Source organism: Heliangelus exortis, chromosome 1, assembly GCF_036169615.1.
Source record: "Heliangelus exortis chromosome 1, bHelExo1.hap1, whole genome shotgun sequence".
Lineage (NCBI taxonomy): Eukaryota > Metazoa > Chordata > Aves > Apodiformes > Trochilidae > Heliangelus > Heliangelus exortis.
In genome coordinates, this window is record NC_092422.1 from 118635405 (window position 1) to 118651166 (window position 15762).

Genomic DNA, 15762 nt, shown 5'->3' on the forward strand with positions numbered 1-15762 from the left:
CACCACTTGTAAAATATCTTAATGACTCACAAGGAACGAGATAACGTTTAAGAAAAATGAATTATACTTTTGAACAATGGAGTTTAATTCCACTGTGAAAACAAGTGCATCAAAATTAGTCAATGAAACCAGACATTTAATACAAAACTGCAACATATGATTTCAATTCAGTCATAAAGTGCAATGAATAAGCTTTAAGTATCCATGAAGAAACCAATTGCCTTCAACATTTTAGACTAATTAAAAAAGCAGAACAAAAACTTAGCATGTTGATTGCTTAGTTCTGTTAAATTGCTGATAATAGACCACGTGAAAAGGAGCTCCTAATCTTTTGTACTGGACAGTGTTTTGTCATATAAATAACATTGAATAGTCAATTCTAATGCCTTCCTTAATTTTATAAATGAGGAGGTAATGGGAGTGAAGCACTTTATCATATGCTAGTTTTCTCTCTTTGAATGTATTTAAAAGTGGACCTGCAGGTAGGTGTTATTAATCAACAAAAGGCTACTTAAATAGCTATGTCTTTAAGACACAAGTATAAACCTTTTCTAAGAATTCATACTGCATTAACCTTCCTCTTCTCTGTTCTCCCTTTGATCGCTTCACTTCACTCTCCAAGTAAATCCTACACAGACCTTCAGCTTAATTCAAGGTTCATACAAGCAAGAGCTGAATGCAGTCACTCTAGTACAAGGCCTGAATGTCCTAAAAAAACATTCAAAAAAGGCTTTGCATATTAATAGCAGACTGTTTCAATTTTCCACATCTATTTCAATTATCTCTTTGTTCTATTGTTGTCCCCCCCATCCCCCATGTATTTTGCTTTTAAGCACAAAACCAAACTGGAGTTACTGTAGATAGGAGGAGGAAAGAGTAGACTCTGTGGAGACCCTAAGAAGGACAAATGCTAGAACTATGATCTGAGTTACTGGAATGTTAAAAAACCTAATGATAACTGAAAGGCAGTCAGGAGAGAACAGTTAGGATGAGCTTCAGAGTAGTAAAGGAACAAGGATGAAAAGATGGCATTGAGTAAAAAGGAGAGGATAGAAGTGAATCAGAGAACAGGCAAGAATAATGGGTGAAAAGCGAATAGTGATGGCAATCAGCTCCATGCATGAATCAGTCAATCGGAAGTAACCAAAAATACAGATCTGGAGCAGCTGCATTTTACAAAATCAGGAAGTGGAACTGAAGCAAAGAGTACCTGTGAGCAATGGCTCAGAAGTACACCAAACCTGATGACAGGCAGCAGACAGTTAAACCCAGTAGCAGGCAAAGCTCGATTAATATTTGACAGTAAATAAAGAAGAAAGATGTTCTCTGGACTCAAGCCCAGACTGCATGGCCTCAGTGCAGAAATCTTACATTTAAAGAAAGATACCCATCTTTACCATCTAGAGATTTTAGTGCTACTTCTTACAAGTAATTTTAAGCTAAACTATTATGTCAGCTAGACAGTACAAAAAGCATCACAAAAAATAAAACCTCTAAGCCATCATGTCACACAAAAGCGCTCTATAAAAGACTGAGTTATTTGCACACATTTTTGTGCAAACCACTTTCTAAATTTTCTTTAAGATAGATGAAGAGGAATAGATTTCAGTGTGGTAGCTATAAAACTTCATCAGAATGGTGCAAAACTTAAGTGAACAATCTACAATAGGAGACAGAGTGTATTAGGCACAAGCACAGTGCTGCACTCAGGTGGCTGAACTGCTTCTGAATTGCAGCTGCCTCAGAGCTGGATCCAGATGACAGCAAAGCATACTTGCATCTGCATCCCACTTTCTCCATGCTGCCCCTCATACCATACTCAGTTCTAGAGCTCAGTATGCTAATCCTCATTTAGTGGTTATGCCCATTTATGCATCATTTTAACATAGTCTGAAATAAGACTGCATAGTCTTAATTTAATTTCTTTATTACACTCTCTGTTCTTAATTCCGAAAGACAGGAAACAAGTTTAAATTCAAGAGTAGCATTCCTGCAATTTAAATAATTCCAAAATCAAAACAAACCTAAATCTAAAGATTCCCAGCAGGAAACAAATACATTTTTTTCCTCAGAGTAAACAATCTGGTTTATAAGAGAAAACCAGGAGAGGATGCTTTTAGAGAGACTAAAAATTCTCAATTGGAGCCTGGGCCCTGAACTTTAATATGACTTAATTTCTTCATTACCATTTGGTATAGATGTTTACTTCACTATTATAAAAATCAGGTTACAGAAATCAGGTGTGGTTACCTAAGCCCAATTTGCATTCCAGCATCACATTATCTTTTTTTTTAAAGGCAGATTTTTCAGTCTTCTGAATAATGCCACAGGATACAGCATCATCAGTTAAGAAACATGTAAAATAGCCAATGAGAAAAACTGACCTAAATGTGTTGCACATGAGCTAATAAAAACTGGGTGAAAAGAATTCCATGGGAAAACTGTATTATTAAAAAGAAGAATAGAGGACAACTATTCATGATGAATTTTCTTGGTATGCACAGGCACGTTTGTAACACTGATGAAATAACATTCAAAAAATAGTCTTAGGTAACCACAGTTGTCTACGTATGGCAGCAGTGCCATACAACAGGTATGGGGGAATGCACAGCCAGATTGTTCCCTGCCTGCACACATTTGCAAGTTTTAGAGAACAGCCATCTTCTGAATAAACACCATGTCTATTGCACTGAAGAAAAACAGTGTTTCTGAAACACTATTTGCCCAATTATCAACATCAGTCAGAGGACAGATTTAAATTAGAACAACTGAGGTTAGAGATTTTGTAAGGGGGAGTCTTATCTTAGCATCAATGTTACAGCCTTTTTAGGAAGTCAGCCTGTATATGAACAGAATATGTACAGCAGGTATGTAAGAACACCCCTTAACAAAGGCTTTTAAAAAAGCTAAGCTGACACAGGATAAGAGAGTACTGTTCTCCTGCAGATGAGTCACTGTTTAAAGATGGGAAATAGGATAAGTATAAACAATAGATTATCACTGTGAGGGGAAACCACCAGTGAGATCCTACAAAGATGAATGCTTGGGCATTCCTGTTTGTAAAATAATTGGGAAATATTTATAAATCATCGTATTTGTAAATAACTCCTAAATACCAGACAGAATGGATGAGGATTTTGAAATGGAATAGAATGCTACAGCAAAAAAGATGTCCTATAATGAGTTTCTAGACTCCATAAGGAGCTTAATAGATACAAAATACAATTATAGGAAAGGAACAGTATGCAAAACAGAAACAACAAAGTTTCAGAAATTAATTAACAAACCAAGACTCTCCATGAAATACAGGCACACAACTGCAGGCATATGCAATTCTACAAACTATGAATAACTCATGAATAATGGGTTGTTTTTTTCCAATACCAAAACCAGTCATCTAGGACAGAAAGCAGATTTCAAAACTTAGAAGTTTCTTACAGAATACGGAATCAAACTACGGAACCACTCATAATGGAATATGGCACATGCTCTTAAATTTGTACAGACTCAAAAACAGATTGGACAAAATTACAGAAAAATAAAAGTGATTAAATAAAACTTGTTGCCTCTGACCACAGAAGCACGAACACTGCACAAAATTTTGTTAGCCTGGAGAAACATTGACTTCAGAAACATTGACTCATTACAGGATTTCCCTGCTCTTACATTTCTTCCCTAAGCAACTGCTGTGAACAATTTTTAGAGGACAAGTAATGATAATTTTTGTTCTTTCGTTCAACCTGAAGGAACTTTTCTTGAGTTATCAGAGCACTGTACTAATTCCAAAGATGGCTACCAATTCTTGAGAGTTATCTTCTTTCCTAAAATTTGATCTCTCCAAAATGTGATACTAACCAAAAAATACAGTCAGTGTGCATAAAATATTTAATATTGTCTCAGTGTAGTCTCTCATTACTAATTTTGCAGATGACAGAGCTGCACAGACCTGTCCTAAGGCCATTTCTATTTACTTTAAAGTCTAATAGAAGACAAAATACAGAGATTGGGCTAAAAGCTTCATCATGAAACTAATTATCTTCACAAGTTAAGTGTGAATGGATTTTCCTGTCCCTTTCATTTGCCTGAGAAAAAGGCAATGATGGGTAGATTACCTGTCCACATACAGAGAAGATAAACTACTGCTAATCAAGTTTGGGGTTTTTTCATCAAAACAAGAAGTCACTAACATATTTGTTTACATATATACACCTCAGCTTTCACTTTCATGTGGGTTCAGAGGCTGAAAACATGCCCAGAAGAAAGATACCCAGCAGAAGCTGTTTCTCCTGTCTCCTAGTTAGGATTTTACAATAAGAAGACGCCACAAGTTTTTAGCCATATTTTCAAAAGGTCAGTCTTTACTTTAGGATGTATCATCTAGCTTCTTTCTCGTAAAAATGTTTGCCTCCATAACGTTTATAAATTTGCACGTTACTTGGCAGCCAAAAAAAAAAAAAAAAAAAAAAACACAAAAAAACCACAACAGAAAAAAAAAAAAGGCCCGTGAAATTTGACAATTATGTGAACTTAGTAAATGCCAACTATTCAGATGACAGCAGATAAAAGAGTCAGGGCTGCCCTGAGCATCCCGATAACTGTTACAATGACAGATGACAAAAAAGTCGAATAAATTAACAAATGTTTCTCCAGGTAACTTGAAAAAATACATGTTAAAGCATTTTCTTATAATGTTTACAAGAAACATTCCACCTCCTGTTTTCTAGGCCACAAACTGGACAAAGAAATCACACGACTCTCCCGAGCTATACCGTACTTGCCAGAAGTATTGGGAAAAATGAGACTCCTTTGCCTGACTCAGCTCCTTCTCCCAACAGCCTCACGTCCTTGCAGCCTGACGATTGCATTTTTTCTGCAGGGCTTGGGAGCATCACTGCCCCCACTCTCCTGCACAGCAGAGATGTGCTGCAGATCTGCGTGTTGCTAAGCAATGGAGATCTCAGAGTGCAAGAGCTTCCCTCTCTTGCTGCAGCAGTGGGCAGGTGGCAGCCGGCTCAGCAACCTTCCCCTGGGCCACAGGGCTAAACCAGAGGTTGAAAACAGAGGTGCTGGTACCAGGAGGCTGAGGAGGGCTCTGCAGCAAGCCAAGCAACAGGACTCAACTAGGTGGTGGAAACCAAGTTGTCCACTGACAAGTCAAAAAAAATTCAGCTCACTAGCTGCCTCGCCTGAATCACTAAGTTGTTCCTTTGGACTCATCTTGGTCATTAACTGCAAAATTTCATTTTTTATGTATGCGTGAAAGAGTAATATATGACATTATATGACACTGAACACACCAGACAAAAATCCCTCATGAAAGAGACAGCAGCTGTCTTTGGTCAAGTGTTATGGCAGAGATGTGGCACCGCATTGCAGCCTTGAAGCTCTCCTAGGAAATAAAAAACCACAATGGGACTTCATTGACAGTTTTCCCTTCCTCCCAGAATACAACATCCCAAGACAGAGCCTGCAGACATCAGAGATTAAATTGACCCTTTATGTGGTCATTGCATGTGGGATAAAAGAACCAGAAAGGCACAAAAGCACTATCGATGTGCAAGACAGTCCTAGTGTGACAAAACACAAAGTAACAGTTTCATTAAATCTGATGTGCACAAGAATATGCATGTCTGTATGCAAGCATCTACAGCTTCAAGATTCCACATCATTATGCCTTAGGAAGGATCTTTTCACACCCTTGAAAAAAAATCTAGATACACTTACATTTATGTATGTATGCATTATCAGATTATCTTCACATAACACGTAAGCTCAACTATAGACAGAACAGGTCCAAATGCAAGGTTTAGAAATGCACTGCTAAAGATATGGGAAGTATACAATTAAGCAAGAGTTTATCCAATTAATTTGTCATGTACTTATTACCTGGCAAACTCCACATCTTTATTTTTAGATAGTTAACATTACAAAATAAAACCGACCACAAATTTCAGAACTCTAATTTCAGATAGTACCAGGTAAGATGACAGGCCATGATTTTCTAGTTTTACCAAGGACAATGTTCTGAATTGCCTAACTACTGTGGGCTTTTTTTTTTTTTTTTTTTTTTTTATTTCCCAGAAAAGTCATTCATGTTCTTAAATAAACATTATTTTAGAAAAATAAAGATTGAAGACCAATAGACCAATCCAATCAGCTTTAATTACAGCAAGAGAATCCAACAATACCATCAACAAAACCCAGGAAAACCCTCTGAAGTAAGCTCTGTGTCTGTCATGCTTGATCGTTATCTTATATGCATCTTTTGCCATTAGTCTTTTCTCTTCACTCTTTGTGTTCTAATGAGAGCTTGACCCAGATCACATACAATCCCACTGCTGCAAGAATGCCCTAGAGCTGCTATCAATTCCAGCAAATTAAGCAGCCCAACAAAAAAGTTAACATTTGTGGGGCTTTGTTTGGGCTTTTTTTGTTTGTTTTCTTTGGTTGTTTGTTTGTTTTCTTTTAGCTTAGCGGTTATAACCACATCATAGCTGCAAATAAAAACTTAAACTGGAAAGGGAAATCACACCTGTCTGCTATACTTTTTCCTTGCCTTTTACACTTTATTTTATCTTACAGTGTAAGAATAAATTTTTAAAAAATTCTTGAGATTGCCATCTCTTTCAAAAACAGGTAGCTTGCACAAAAATAGGAGCAAGCTACCATCCTGTTTCACCAACACAGAATTTATAAAGGTTTGTTTCATATGTCATCTAAATGCAAATATCTTTAAAAGCCCACCAAGTCCTGGCCATAGCTTCTCAGAATCACCACACTAATGCTGTCACCCAGCTGCTGAAGAGGTATTATTCAAGATTTTAACTAGTTATTTTCTAAGGCAATGCATTCAGCAGGCTCTGATTTACAATTTATAGTCACCGTTTCAGACATCTCAAAAAACTGCAAGAGTTTCTAGTTGCAGGTAATCCAAAGTAACCTGAGCTGGTTTTGTAATAGAAGTCAAATTAATAATTGGGACAGCCCACAAGTGTTCCTATGGCATGCTTCAGTGAGACACACAGCATCTTGCTTTAAAGTTTACCAACTTTCCTCGTTTTTTAAGCACTTACAGTTAGGACTTATGAGAAGAGAGCAGGCCACCTCCCCTCCCTTTCTCTTATCCCAGCCTGAACCCTGCTAGATCCTGCAATGTTTGGAACACAGATGTTCCTCTTGGCATTGATAGAGATATACACTGCTCTTTAGGAAAAGGGGAGTCCAACAGGGAAGATTAATGGCTTATTTGCCTTCTAAATTGAATCGTGTTTACCTCACTGGAGAGTTATCAGTAAACCTGATTTCCCGAAGATTCATGCAAAGGGTTGCAGGGTCAACCAGCGATGCCACCTCCTTGCTGAATCTCATAGGCATGCTATGAATTGAAATGTAAGCACAACCTACTTAGCAGTAACGGTTTGGGTCAAAACACCTTCGTGATGAATAATAAAAACAGGTTTTATTGAGCAGCTTTTTATTAAAAATAGCACCAGATTTCAAAAAGAATTACGTAGTGCTTGCATAGAGGCATATACTGCTGGGAATGGTTTCATTATAGGTAATAGAGATTGCTAAAGTACTAGCAGTAACAATACAGCCAAGACAATCCTCAGTACAAGGACAATTTTTTTCCCTCTCTTCCCAGCAACCACTCAGCAAATAAACAATAGCTGATTCTGTTTTAGAGTTAATACGCACTTTTAAACTACGTATTCCAGAGGAGTTTTTCATATGAAACAGCCTTGAGCAGAGCAATCATAACATAGCTTGGCTGGAAAGTCAATGTTACAAAATAGCATCTGGATTCTAAAAGGACAAACACCTAGGGAATCAGCTGCTAGAGGATCAAGTATTCCACTGTGGAGGAAACCTGCAATTTCTTTCAGACAGCAATGACAAAACTCTGAAGAATAAGCATTCCAAAGAGAAGCTGTTCCCCAGATTCATTAGGAGACATGTTAGAGGTAAGCAGAGGAGGAATATAAAGAAAATAAGAGATAAGAGTAAAATTGTAATTCAAAATGGTTTCAACGTATTTGTCAGTCAAATTAAAAAAAAAAAAAAAAGCAAAACCAAACAAACACAACCCCTAGAAAAACATTTTCCTGACATACTAAGAAAAAAAATCAATTTCACATCATAAAGAGCATAGATAACAAACCAAGGCTGGTATGAAACTATATGTGGCATAGCAAGCAGCTAAATTGCAAGTAAATTCAACAGCAAAGACACTGCATGATTGTACAGTTGAACATTTGCACAAAGATTTTCATTGTCAAGACTGCAGAAAAAAATGTCGCCAGCTAGACAAAACACAAAGGAAAGCCATGAACCTACCAACATACAACAAAATTACAGGAAGCTTCAGAAGAGGCTTCTTTTTCAGTAAAAAGCAGTGCCAATGTTCACAAGGTAGCAAAGAGAAATTACCTAATACTACATAATACCCTCCAGGAACCTATGAAACGTCTTTCTGCCTTTCTCAACAGAAGCTTTTTGTTCTGGTCTTCCCTTCAAGCTCACACTCTATTCTTGCACTATGCTCGGTGCTGGACACATCTCTGACTCTTCTATTTCACTCTTCAAATGCCCCATCCAGTCTGGACACTCCTGAGCATGCTGATCTGTTCATCTTTCACCCCCTCAGACAATTTTACCTGACCCAGTCAAATTCTTTGCAAAAAAAAAAAAAAAAAAATTTGAAGAAGTAAAACACCATCAGTCTTCACCTCACACTGAACCGTAAGAAACAGGGTGCCAGCAAAACACAAAAATCAATCAATACCAGGCTCCAACAATGTTGCCTGATGTAAAGGTGACCAGTCCTGAACAGATAAAATCATTATTCAATGGATTTTAATAAGCTCCAACACACCACAGATTTGGGGGTAGGAGGTTCATTTCTGGGTGTTTTTTGGAAGGTTTGTTTGATTTTAAGAACTGCAGAAAATTTAACTCAGGGGCTCTCCTGCCTGATGAGAGCAGGGGAAAGAAGGAGTGTGCCAGTTAATGTTCCTATCCTATCTAGTTCCAGTACTTATTTAAAGCTGAAGTTCATAATGCATATAAATTTGATTTTAAATTGTTTGGATATAAAGAAAATTACTTGTTTGTTTATCTTGTTCAAGATAAAGGTTAAAGGGAGAGGGGGAACGGGCAGAGCAAAAATCAAGAAATCCCTTTAAATATTACAATTCTTTGGAAATAAGTCCTTTGACTCTTCTTTTGGAACACGCTTCCTGCGGAAGTTTACTTTTCTTTCACCAATTAAATAAAAAAGTTAAGCAAATTTTTATTTAAATCAAAATAATTTATTCTGGGTTCAGGCACTAAACACAGAAAAACAAATGACTACACATCCTAATTTGCATTTCTGTCATCCACAAGAAACAAATTCAAGTTTTAAAGCAAGATAAAACAAATACTGATTAGAATGAGAACCAACCTCACATAAAGTCATTAGCCAACCGCCTTACAATAAAAGACAGCAAAAACCTTGATTTCAGGCAAACATTTACAGCCAATACTAACATACTTTCAATATACACAGTATAATCACACTCATTCTTCTTGTAGTAAAAAGCAGTTATGGTAAGTATTTATCTTCCTTAGGTACCAGAGAGTGCATGAAAACAGCATGAACTAGAAAAACCCTCCCCAGTCCTAGAGCAGCTCTCTGTGTGCATTTCAAAAAAACATATGAACTTCACATGGCTCAGTCACCTTAGGTGCATTCTGGACAAATCCAGGCTTAAAACTTGATATCTGTGATTAAGGTTATGCATTTTGCCATAGCAGGGGATGAACTTAAAACCTCCAGTGCTCAGTCCTCAACAGTTACAAAAAGTTGTTTTGAACTATTAGTCCTTCAGAACTACACACACACACAAAAAAGATACAGACACTAGTATTTTAAGGAAGAAAATCCACCTAGTCTGATCACACATATGCAACAGAGGCCATATATTCCAAAATATCATCACTATATTGCACCTTTTTTTATATGTATGTACAAAGTAACAGTAAACATAGACAAAGCTTAATAATTAGAACATATTACTTCCAAAATAGCTTAGTACAGTAATTCATTGAAGTACCACTGAAATAATCAATATTCTTCTGTAATCCATATTTCAAAAGACTTAGGTGAAAATAGAATTTGCTTGAAAGTTTGGGTAGATTTTAAAAAAGGATAGTAAGAAAAAAAACCCCACAAGCAAGCCAGAAAATATAGCCTACCAAATATGTTGGTGGAATGTCCTTTCCGGGCAATTGGTTTGAGCTCATTATGTCCCCATCCATATTGCCTATAATTGTCCCAGGCATGCTTCATCATCTAAAAGATGGAAAAAATAGGATTCAATAACATTATAAAACTACATTGTACAAATACAATATTTTACTTCTTATTTAAGATTTCATCTTCCACAGTCATCCCAGCACACTGATAATTACTTTGCCACTATTTCTATCGGTTACAGAAATCAGATCATACAGCATGAATAAATTGGGAAACAACTTGAAGTCTAAGATGAGCTATAGTGCCTAATGCTCTTCATTTGGTCACTTTCTTGTTCTTTTCTTCAATTATATGCACAGACATTTAAGAATCTATGCATAAGGAATTGGTGAAAAAAATGGTTAATGTCTTTGACACTAACCAAAAGAAAAAATATTCACCAATATCTGAAGCATAAAAGGATTTATACTGCTGCATCCAAGCATGATTAAACAATTTAGTAAAAGGCATGATAAATTTTTATTAGCAACATCTTCTTGACAAAGATACACTCCCATACATCCTCTAACAAAAGGAATGCCAAAAGCTTCACTCTTTAGAAACCAGAATGAGCAAAACAGTATAAAATTATTAGTATTTGCTCCGGAAAACATTCTCGAGTCTTTTAATAGATGTTTCCACCACACACTGTAGCAAATGACACCTAAAAACCAAAAGGTATTCCTGACCCACAAGTATTAGCTATGCGCATCAGTCACTAAGCAGTGCTTTTATGGATTTGCAAAACTTCTAAAATTCCTTTGCATACAGCAGAAATTCAACAGTGACCAAACTGCAAAACAAATGCTGAAAAGCAAATACTATTACTTAAACAGAAGAAAGCAAGTGACATGAAGAAATCAGATTCCAAAAGACACTGCCTCAAACACAGGGATAGTTAAAAACAAAGATGTTCTATAAGAACAGCCATGTAGCTGTACCCACAATATTGTAAGTATTTTATTTTTCTGGTGTATCTTAGAAAGTGGTATTAAAATACTGTTAATATAATAAAAGAATAATAAAAAACTTATAGAAGTTAAATAATAATAACCACAACTTTGAGGAATGTTCTCCAAGAGAAGAAACTATGCTATTGTAGCTGATAGACTAATACTAACTCTCTTTAGGAAACTGATTGTATCAGGGCAAGTAGCTTTCACAATGTTTTATGAGACTGTAGCTTTCTTAATCATAGAATCATAGAATCATAGAATTAGCTGGGTTGGAAGGGACCTCAGAGATGATCAAGTCCAACCCTTGACCCACCGGTGCGGTTGCTAGACCATGGCACTGAGTGCCACATCCACATCAGTCCTGTACTCCTAGAAAACAGGAGTAAACAATCAGAAGCTGCCAAAAAACTAAGCTGCAGCCAAGTGTCTTACCAGCACTGTCTTACATAGAAGCAGCTCTATTCTCTTACTCAGTTTAGGATTTAGTGGAAGTCAGCATCCAGCAATACCAGGGATTTCAAATGGCATCTAAACTGCTGCTGAAACATGCAAAACTACATTGCTGTCTCTCTACAGCCATCAAGAGATCCCTCTTCAACCTACACAGCTGTAATCCCTTTGAACATAAACTCCCTCCAAATTTCCCATGTCACAGTTAACTCATGCCCAGATAATAAATCTGAACCATGGCAAAGGTAGATGCACAGGCCCAAGAAGCTGGGAAGCACTCCTGTGTTAAGCTGACATCAGCCTGGGTGCAGATGTCCTTCTCCAGATGCAAGAGGACCCAGGAATATGGTGTAATAATTCCCCAAGAACCTATTGACTGTACCACAGTAAGTGGTCAACTGATATTTTTTTTTTTTCCAGATGAGTCCTGAACATTACTCTGGCAAACTTCATGACATCACTTTAGCACATTACATGGAAGTGAGAAACTTCACAGCTCTTGCATACAATTTACAAAGGTAAGGTTAATATGATATGAGATTTTATGTATAACATGGAGATTTCTGCTACTGGCAGAACTGGTGGTATGATATACTACAGATGTAACAACTATACTGTTGGGAGCAGTTGTGCATGCAGAAGCTTTTGAGAGACAGGACAAGATAGATGCCTCTGCCAGCTAAAGATCTGAGGATGCCACTTCGGCTCAGTAAGTACAAGCAACATGGAATTCCTGATCTGAAAAACAAGATTAAGTCTACAGTTATGTCAGACAGCATTTGTGTAGAGAAAGTTGGAAATGCTGAAGAATAGCTGCAGGCATAGGCAGTCTTTTCATCAAAAAGAACTTGTATCTAGGAGGAGAGGGAAGTCTCACACACTGAGTGTCATCATTAATAATAATAGAAAGAAGGTAAAAAACCCCACCCAAACAAAGCAAATATTAAAGAACCCACAAACATCATCTTAAGATCAGTAGAATGAAACCATGAATCAGTAATTGTGAAAAAGGCAAGGGGTGGGTTCCCATAGCTGAAATTACCATACATGAAAGCAGTTTGTCAAAGTAACTGTTTGGAACTCGATGGAGTATCATGTAAAGATCTTGCAATCTGTCCATCAGAGAACAAATTTTTTTCTGATGGACTTTTTACTGACACTATTAATAAATGATTTTTGGTTTTGAAGGAAAAATCATTCACAGGGGATGGACTGCTTGAATATCAGTCTCAAAGATTTATTACAGGATGCACCAAATACAACAGCCAGCAAGACGCCACTGCCATGTACAGCTTGATAATTCTACAAAAAGATGAATCTGACCTCTGCTGCAAGAGAGACAGAATGCCAAGAAGCAGGGCATGTCTCAAATGAAACTGTTTTTGTAGATACATCATTATGCTTTTGCTGACTTCAGAACATACTCATGGGATCTGATTTTCTGTAGTCACTGGGAAAGCAGGTTTCTGTAGAGACAGGGTGGTAATGATGTCTTTTGACAAAATCATAACTGTAACAGTGAAAGGGACAGTGATTGAAAAGAGACTGATGTAAGGGAATTCTTTCACTTCAGCAGCATGTTAGAAACAATCATTCAAACCATAGGTTGCTTCAAAAGCCCCTTTCCACTCCTCAAAAAAGGGCAGAAACCTAGCAAACAACAAATAATAGTCCTGATATAAGCAAAACAAATAATTTAATGACAAAGTTCAAAGAGTGGTTATGCCTAGAAATGAGAAGCCTATCCTATTCTTGCCATTCAGCAGGCATGTGCATAACAGAGACAACAAATAGGTTCTGCTTTCAAAGGAACCTGTCCTGGTTTAGAGTATGATTTCAAGAGACTTATATACACCACTTTCAAATTCTGTTTTGAAATTAACCAAGAATTTGCTAGACAAGACTTCTGCTCAACTGGCAGATTAAAAATTGATAACCACTTTCCTACTGCCTTCAGAGAATACTTTTTGGAGCTTAAATTAAAGAATGATCTTTTCTTTGCACAGATACTTAGATTTTTGAAGAAACTTAGAAAAATCATACAGATTAATTTATTCTTCTGGGAGCTACAAGTCTTTAACTAAGAAGAAATTACTTCAGACACCAGTCTACATTTCTGCCATACACTTCTTGAAAACTGTCTCTGAACAAGTCTGTTTAGAACATGTTCTTAATGTACAGAGAGCTGCGTTTTCTTTTACTGATTAATGTGGTAACAAATTAATTACTAAAACAAAAATAAAATACTTATCAAATGTACGTAAAATGGGAAGCTTGTCCTTTTTTGCTGGCATGCAATAGTTGAAGTCTAAGATGCCTAACAGAAATAAGGAGAAAATATTTCAGACTGGTGAGCACTGGAGTAGTAGATGTACACGGTCTAAATTGGGAGAGCTTACTGCAGTGAACTGACTAAGCCAAAAGTTTCTTTCCCAAGGTGATGAATCCGTATTTTTGGTCTCGTGTGTCCTCATGGTTTCAAGAAAAAAAGGTAGTCAGAAATTTGACTGGTACTGTGGTGTTAAGAAAATTTGAACCTCCCAGACCATCTCAAAGAACCAGAGCTGCGCATCAGGCAAAAGAAAGTTGTGCCTTTCTGCCAGTTTTGCATTTTCCAGTCTTCCCTTTTCATTCAGGCATCAATCCAATTATCTTTAGCAGCCTGCACCTCTACCAGCCTTACTGTATCTTTTTTTGAAGCTGAGAGACTAGAACTAGAATGTAGCATGCAATATGCAGAGGTACTTTAGCTCACACACACAGCTAATGGAAGAACTTTAACTGTTTTGTTCTCCTTCCTTAAAATACCGAATACTTGCGTTTTTGTCAAATACTGAGCACTACAGTGACATTTCCAAGGAACTACTAAAATATAAGCTCTCATTCTTGAGAGCTCACACCTTTCAATATTAAGTGTGAAATTGTAATTTCTTCCCCTCCAGCCCCAATATGCATAATTTTACATTTAGATGAGAAATAAAGGGGAGATAACCACTTGGCCATTTAGGATTTTTCTGCAGTTCTTCAGTCTGGCCTCAGTTTTCTGCTCCAAATCTCCATGTTGGCAGCAAAGTTGGTCATATCCATTTTCCAACTCTAAATAATTTATTTGTATAATTTAGAGCATGGCTCCCTCAGCACACATCCTCTACGGCCCCTAGCACCACTTATTTGTACTCTCCATTTCCTGCCTTCTAACCAATTTCTCCAGGCAAACACAATTCTCCATCCTATTGCTGATAGTTCAACAGTTGCTCGCAATGAACTTCTTTTGGAAAAATGTATACATAACCATGATCTCCCTCATTCACATGTGTGTTGAGTCTTTCAGGGATCTTCTGTAACTTGATGTATCTTGACATCATTAAAAGTATACTGGGAAATCTTGGGTATCTGTGTGCTCAACAATTCTATTCCCTGTCCTAGTTTCTGCTAATCTGTAGTTCATTCATCAGACATAAGGGTCTGCAGTTCTTTGATCTCCCTTTGAATCCCTTTCAAAAACTGATGGTTAACCATCTTCTACCCTCTGGTAAAAAAAGCAAACAAATCAGAATAGATGCCAGCAATGCCAATCAAATCTCAGAGCAAACTAAGATTAAACTATTGAGAGTTTCAGTACAGTATTGTATGCAGTCTATGTGTTAATGGAACACACTATAAGAGGTGTAATTAATTAATGATGTAATTGATAGACAATTGTAGTTGATGATGTTACATCTCAGAATATTTTATATTAATGATGTAATTAATTTAGTTGATGAGTAAGGTAGACAGACACAAATTAGTACCTCAACTGAGAGGAAAGCAGTTATAATCCAATTCATACATTCAGAGGGGCCACATTTAGCGTGCAGGTAGCTCTAAATCAGGCACAGAACACTCTGCTAGCATGCAGTCAAGAGGGTATTCACAGCAAAGTGTGCCTGAGAAGCAGAGGGTGTTTAAGGGGACTTTGTAAAAAATCCATAAGAAACCATTAGTTTTGCTGCTTACAAAACGATTTGTTACTTTTCAACTGTGTTAGCAGCATCCAGAAACCATGACAAAAACATATTTTAATCATTTATCTTCTTA

At 36.9% G+C, this 15762-nt stretch overlaps 1 protein-coding gene across 4 annotated transcripts in view; it reads right to left on the reverse strand.

Moving 5' to 3' along the window:
• Window positions 1–15762, reverse strand: part of MAN1A2 (mannosidase alpha class 1A member 2) — a 140149-nt gene that overhangs the window by 80247 nt on the left and 44140 nt on the right. For all 4 annotated transcript variants that reach the window (XR_011729335.1, XM_071761463.1, XM_071761482.1 and 1 more), the window contains exon 3: window positions 10240–10336. Coding sequence is in view for 3 of the 4 variants with exons in the window: in XM_071761463.1 (XP_071617564.1) it covers window positions 10240–10336 (97 nt within the window). In the remaining variant the exon portion in view is untranslated. The remainder of the gene's footprint in view (window positions 1–10239; window positions 10337–15762) is intronic.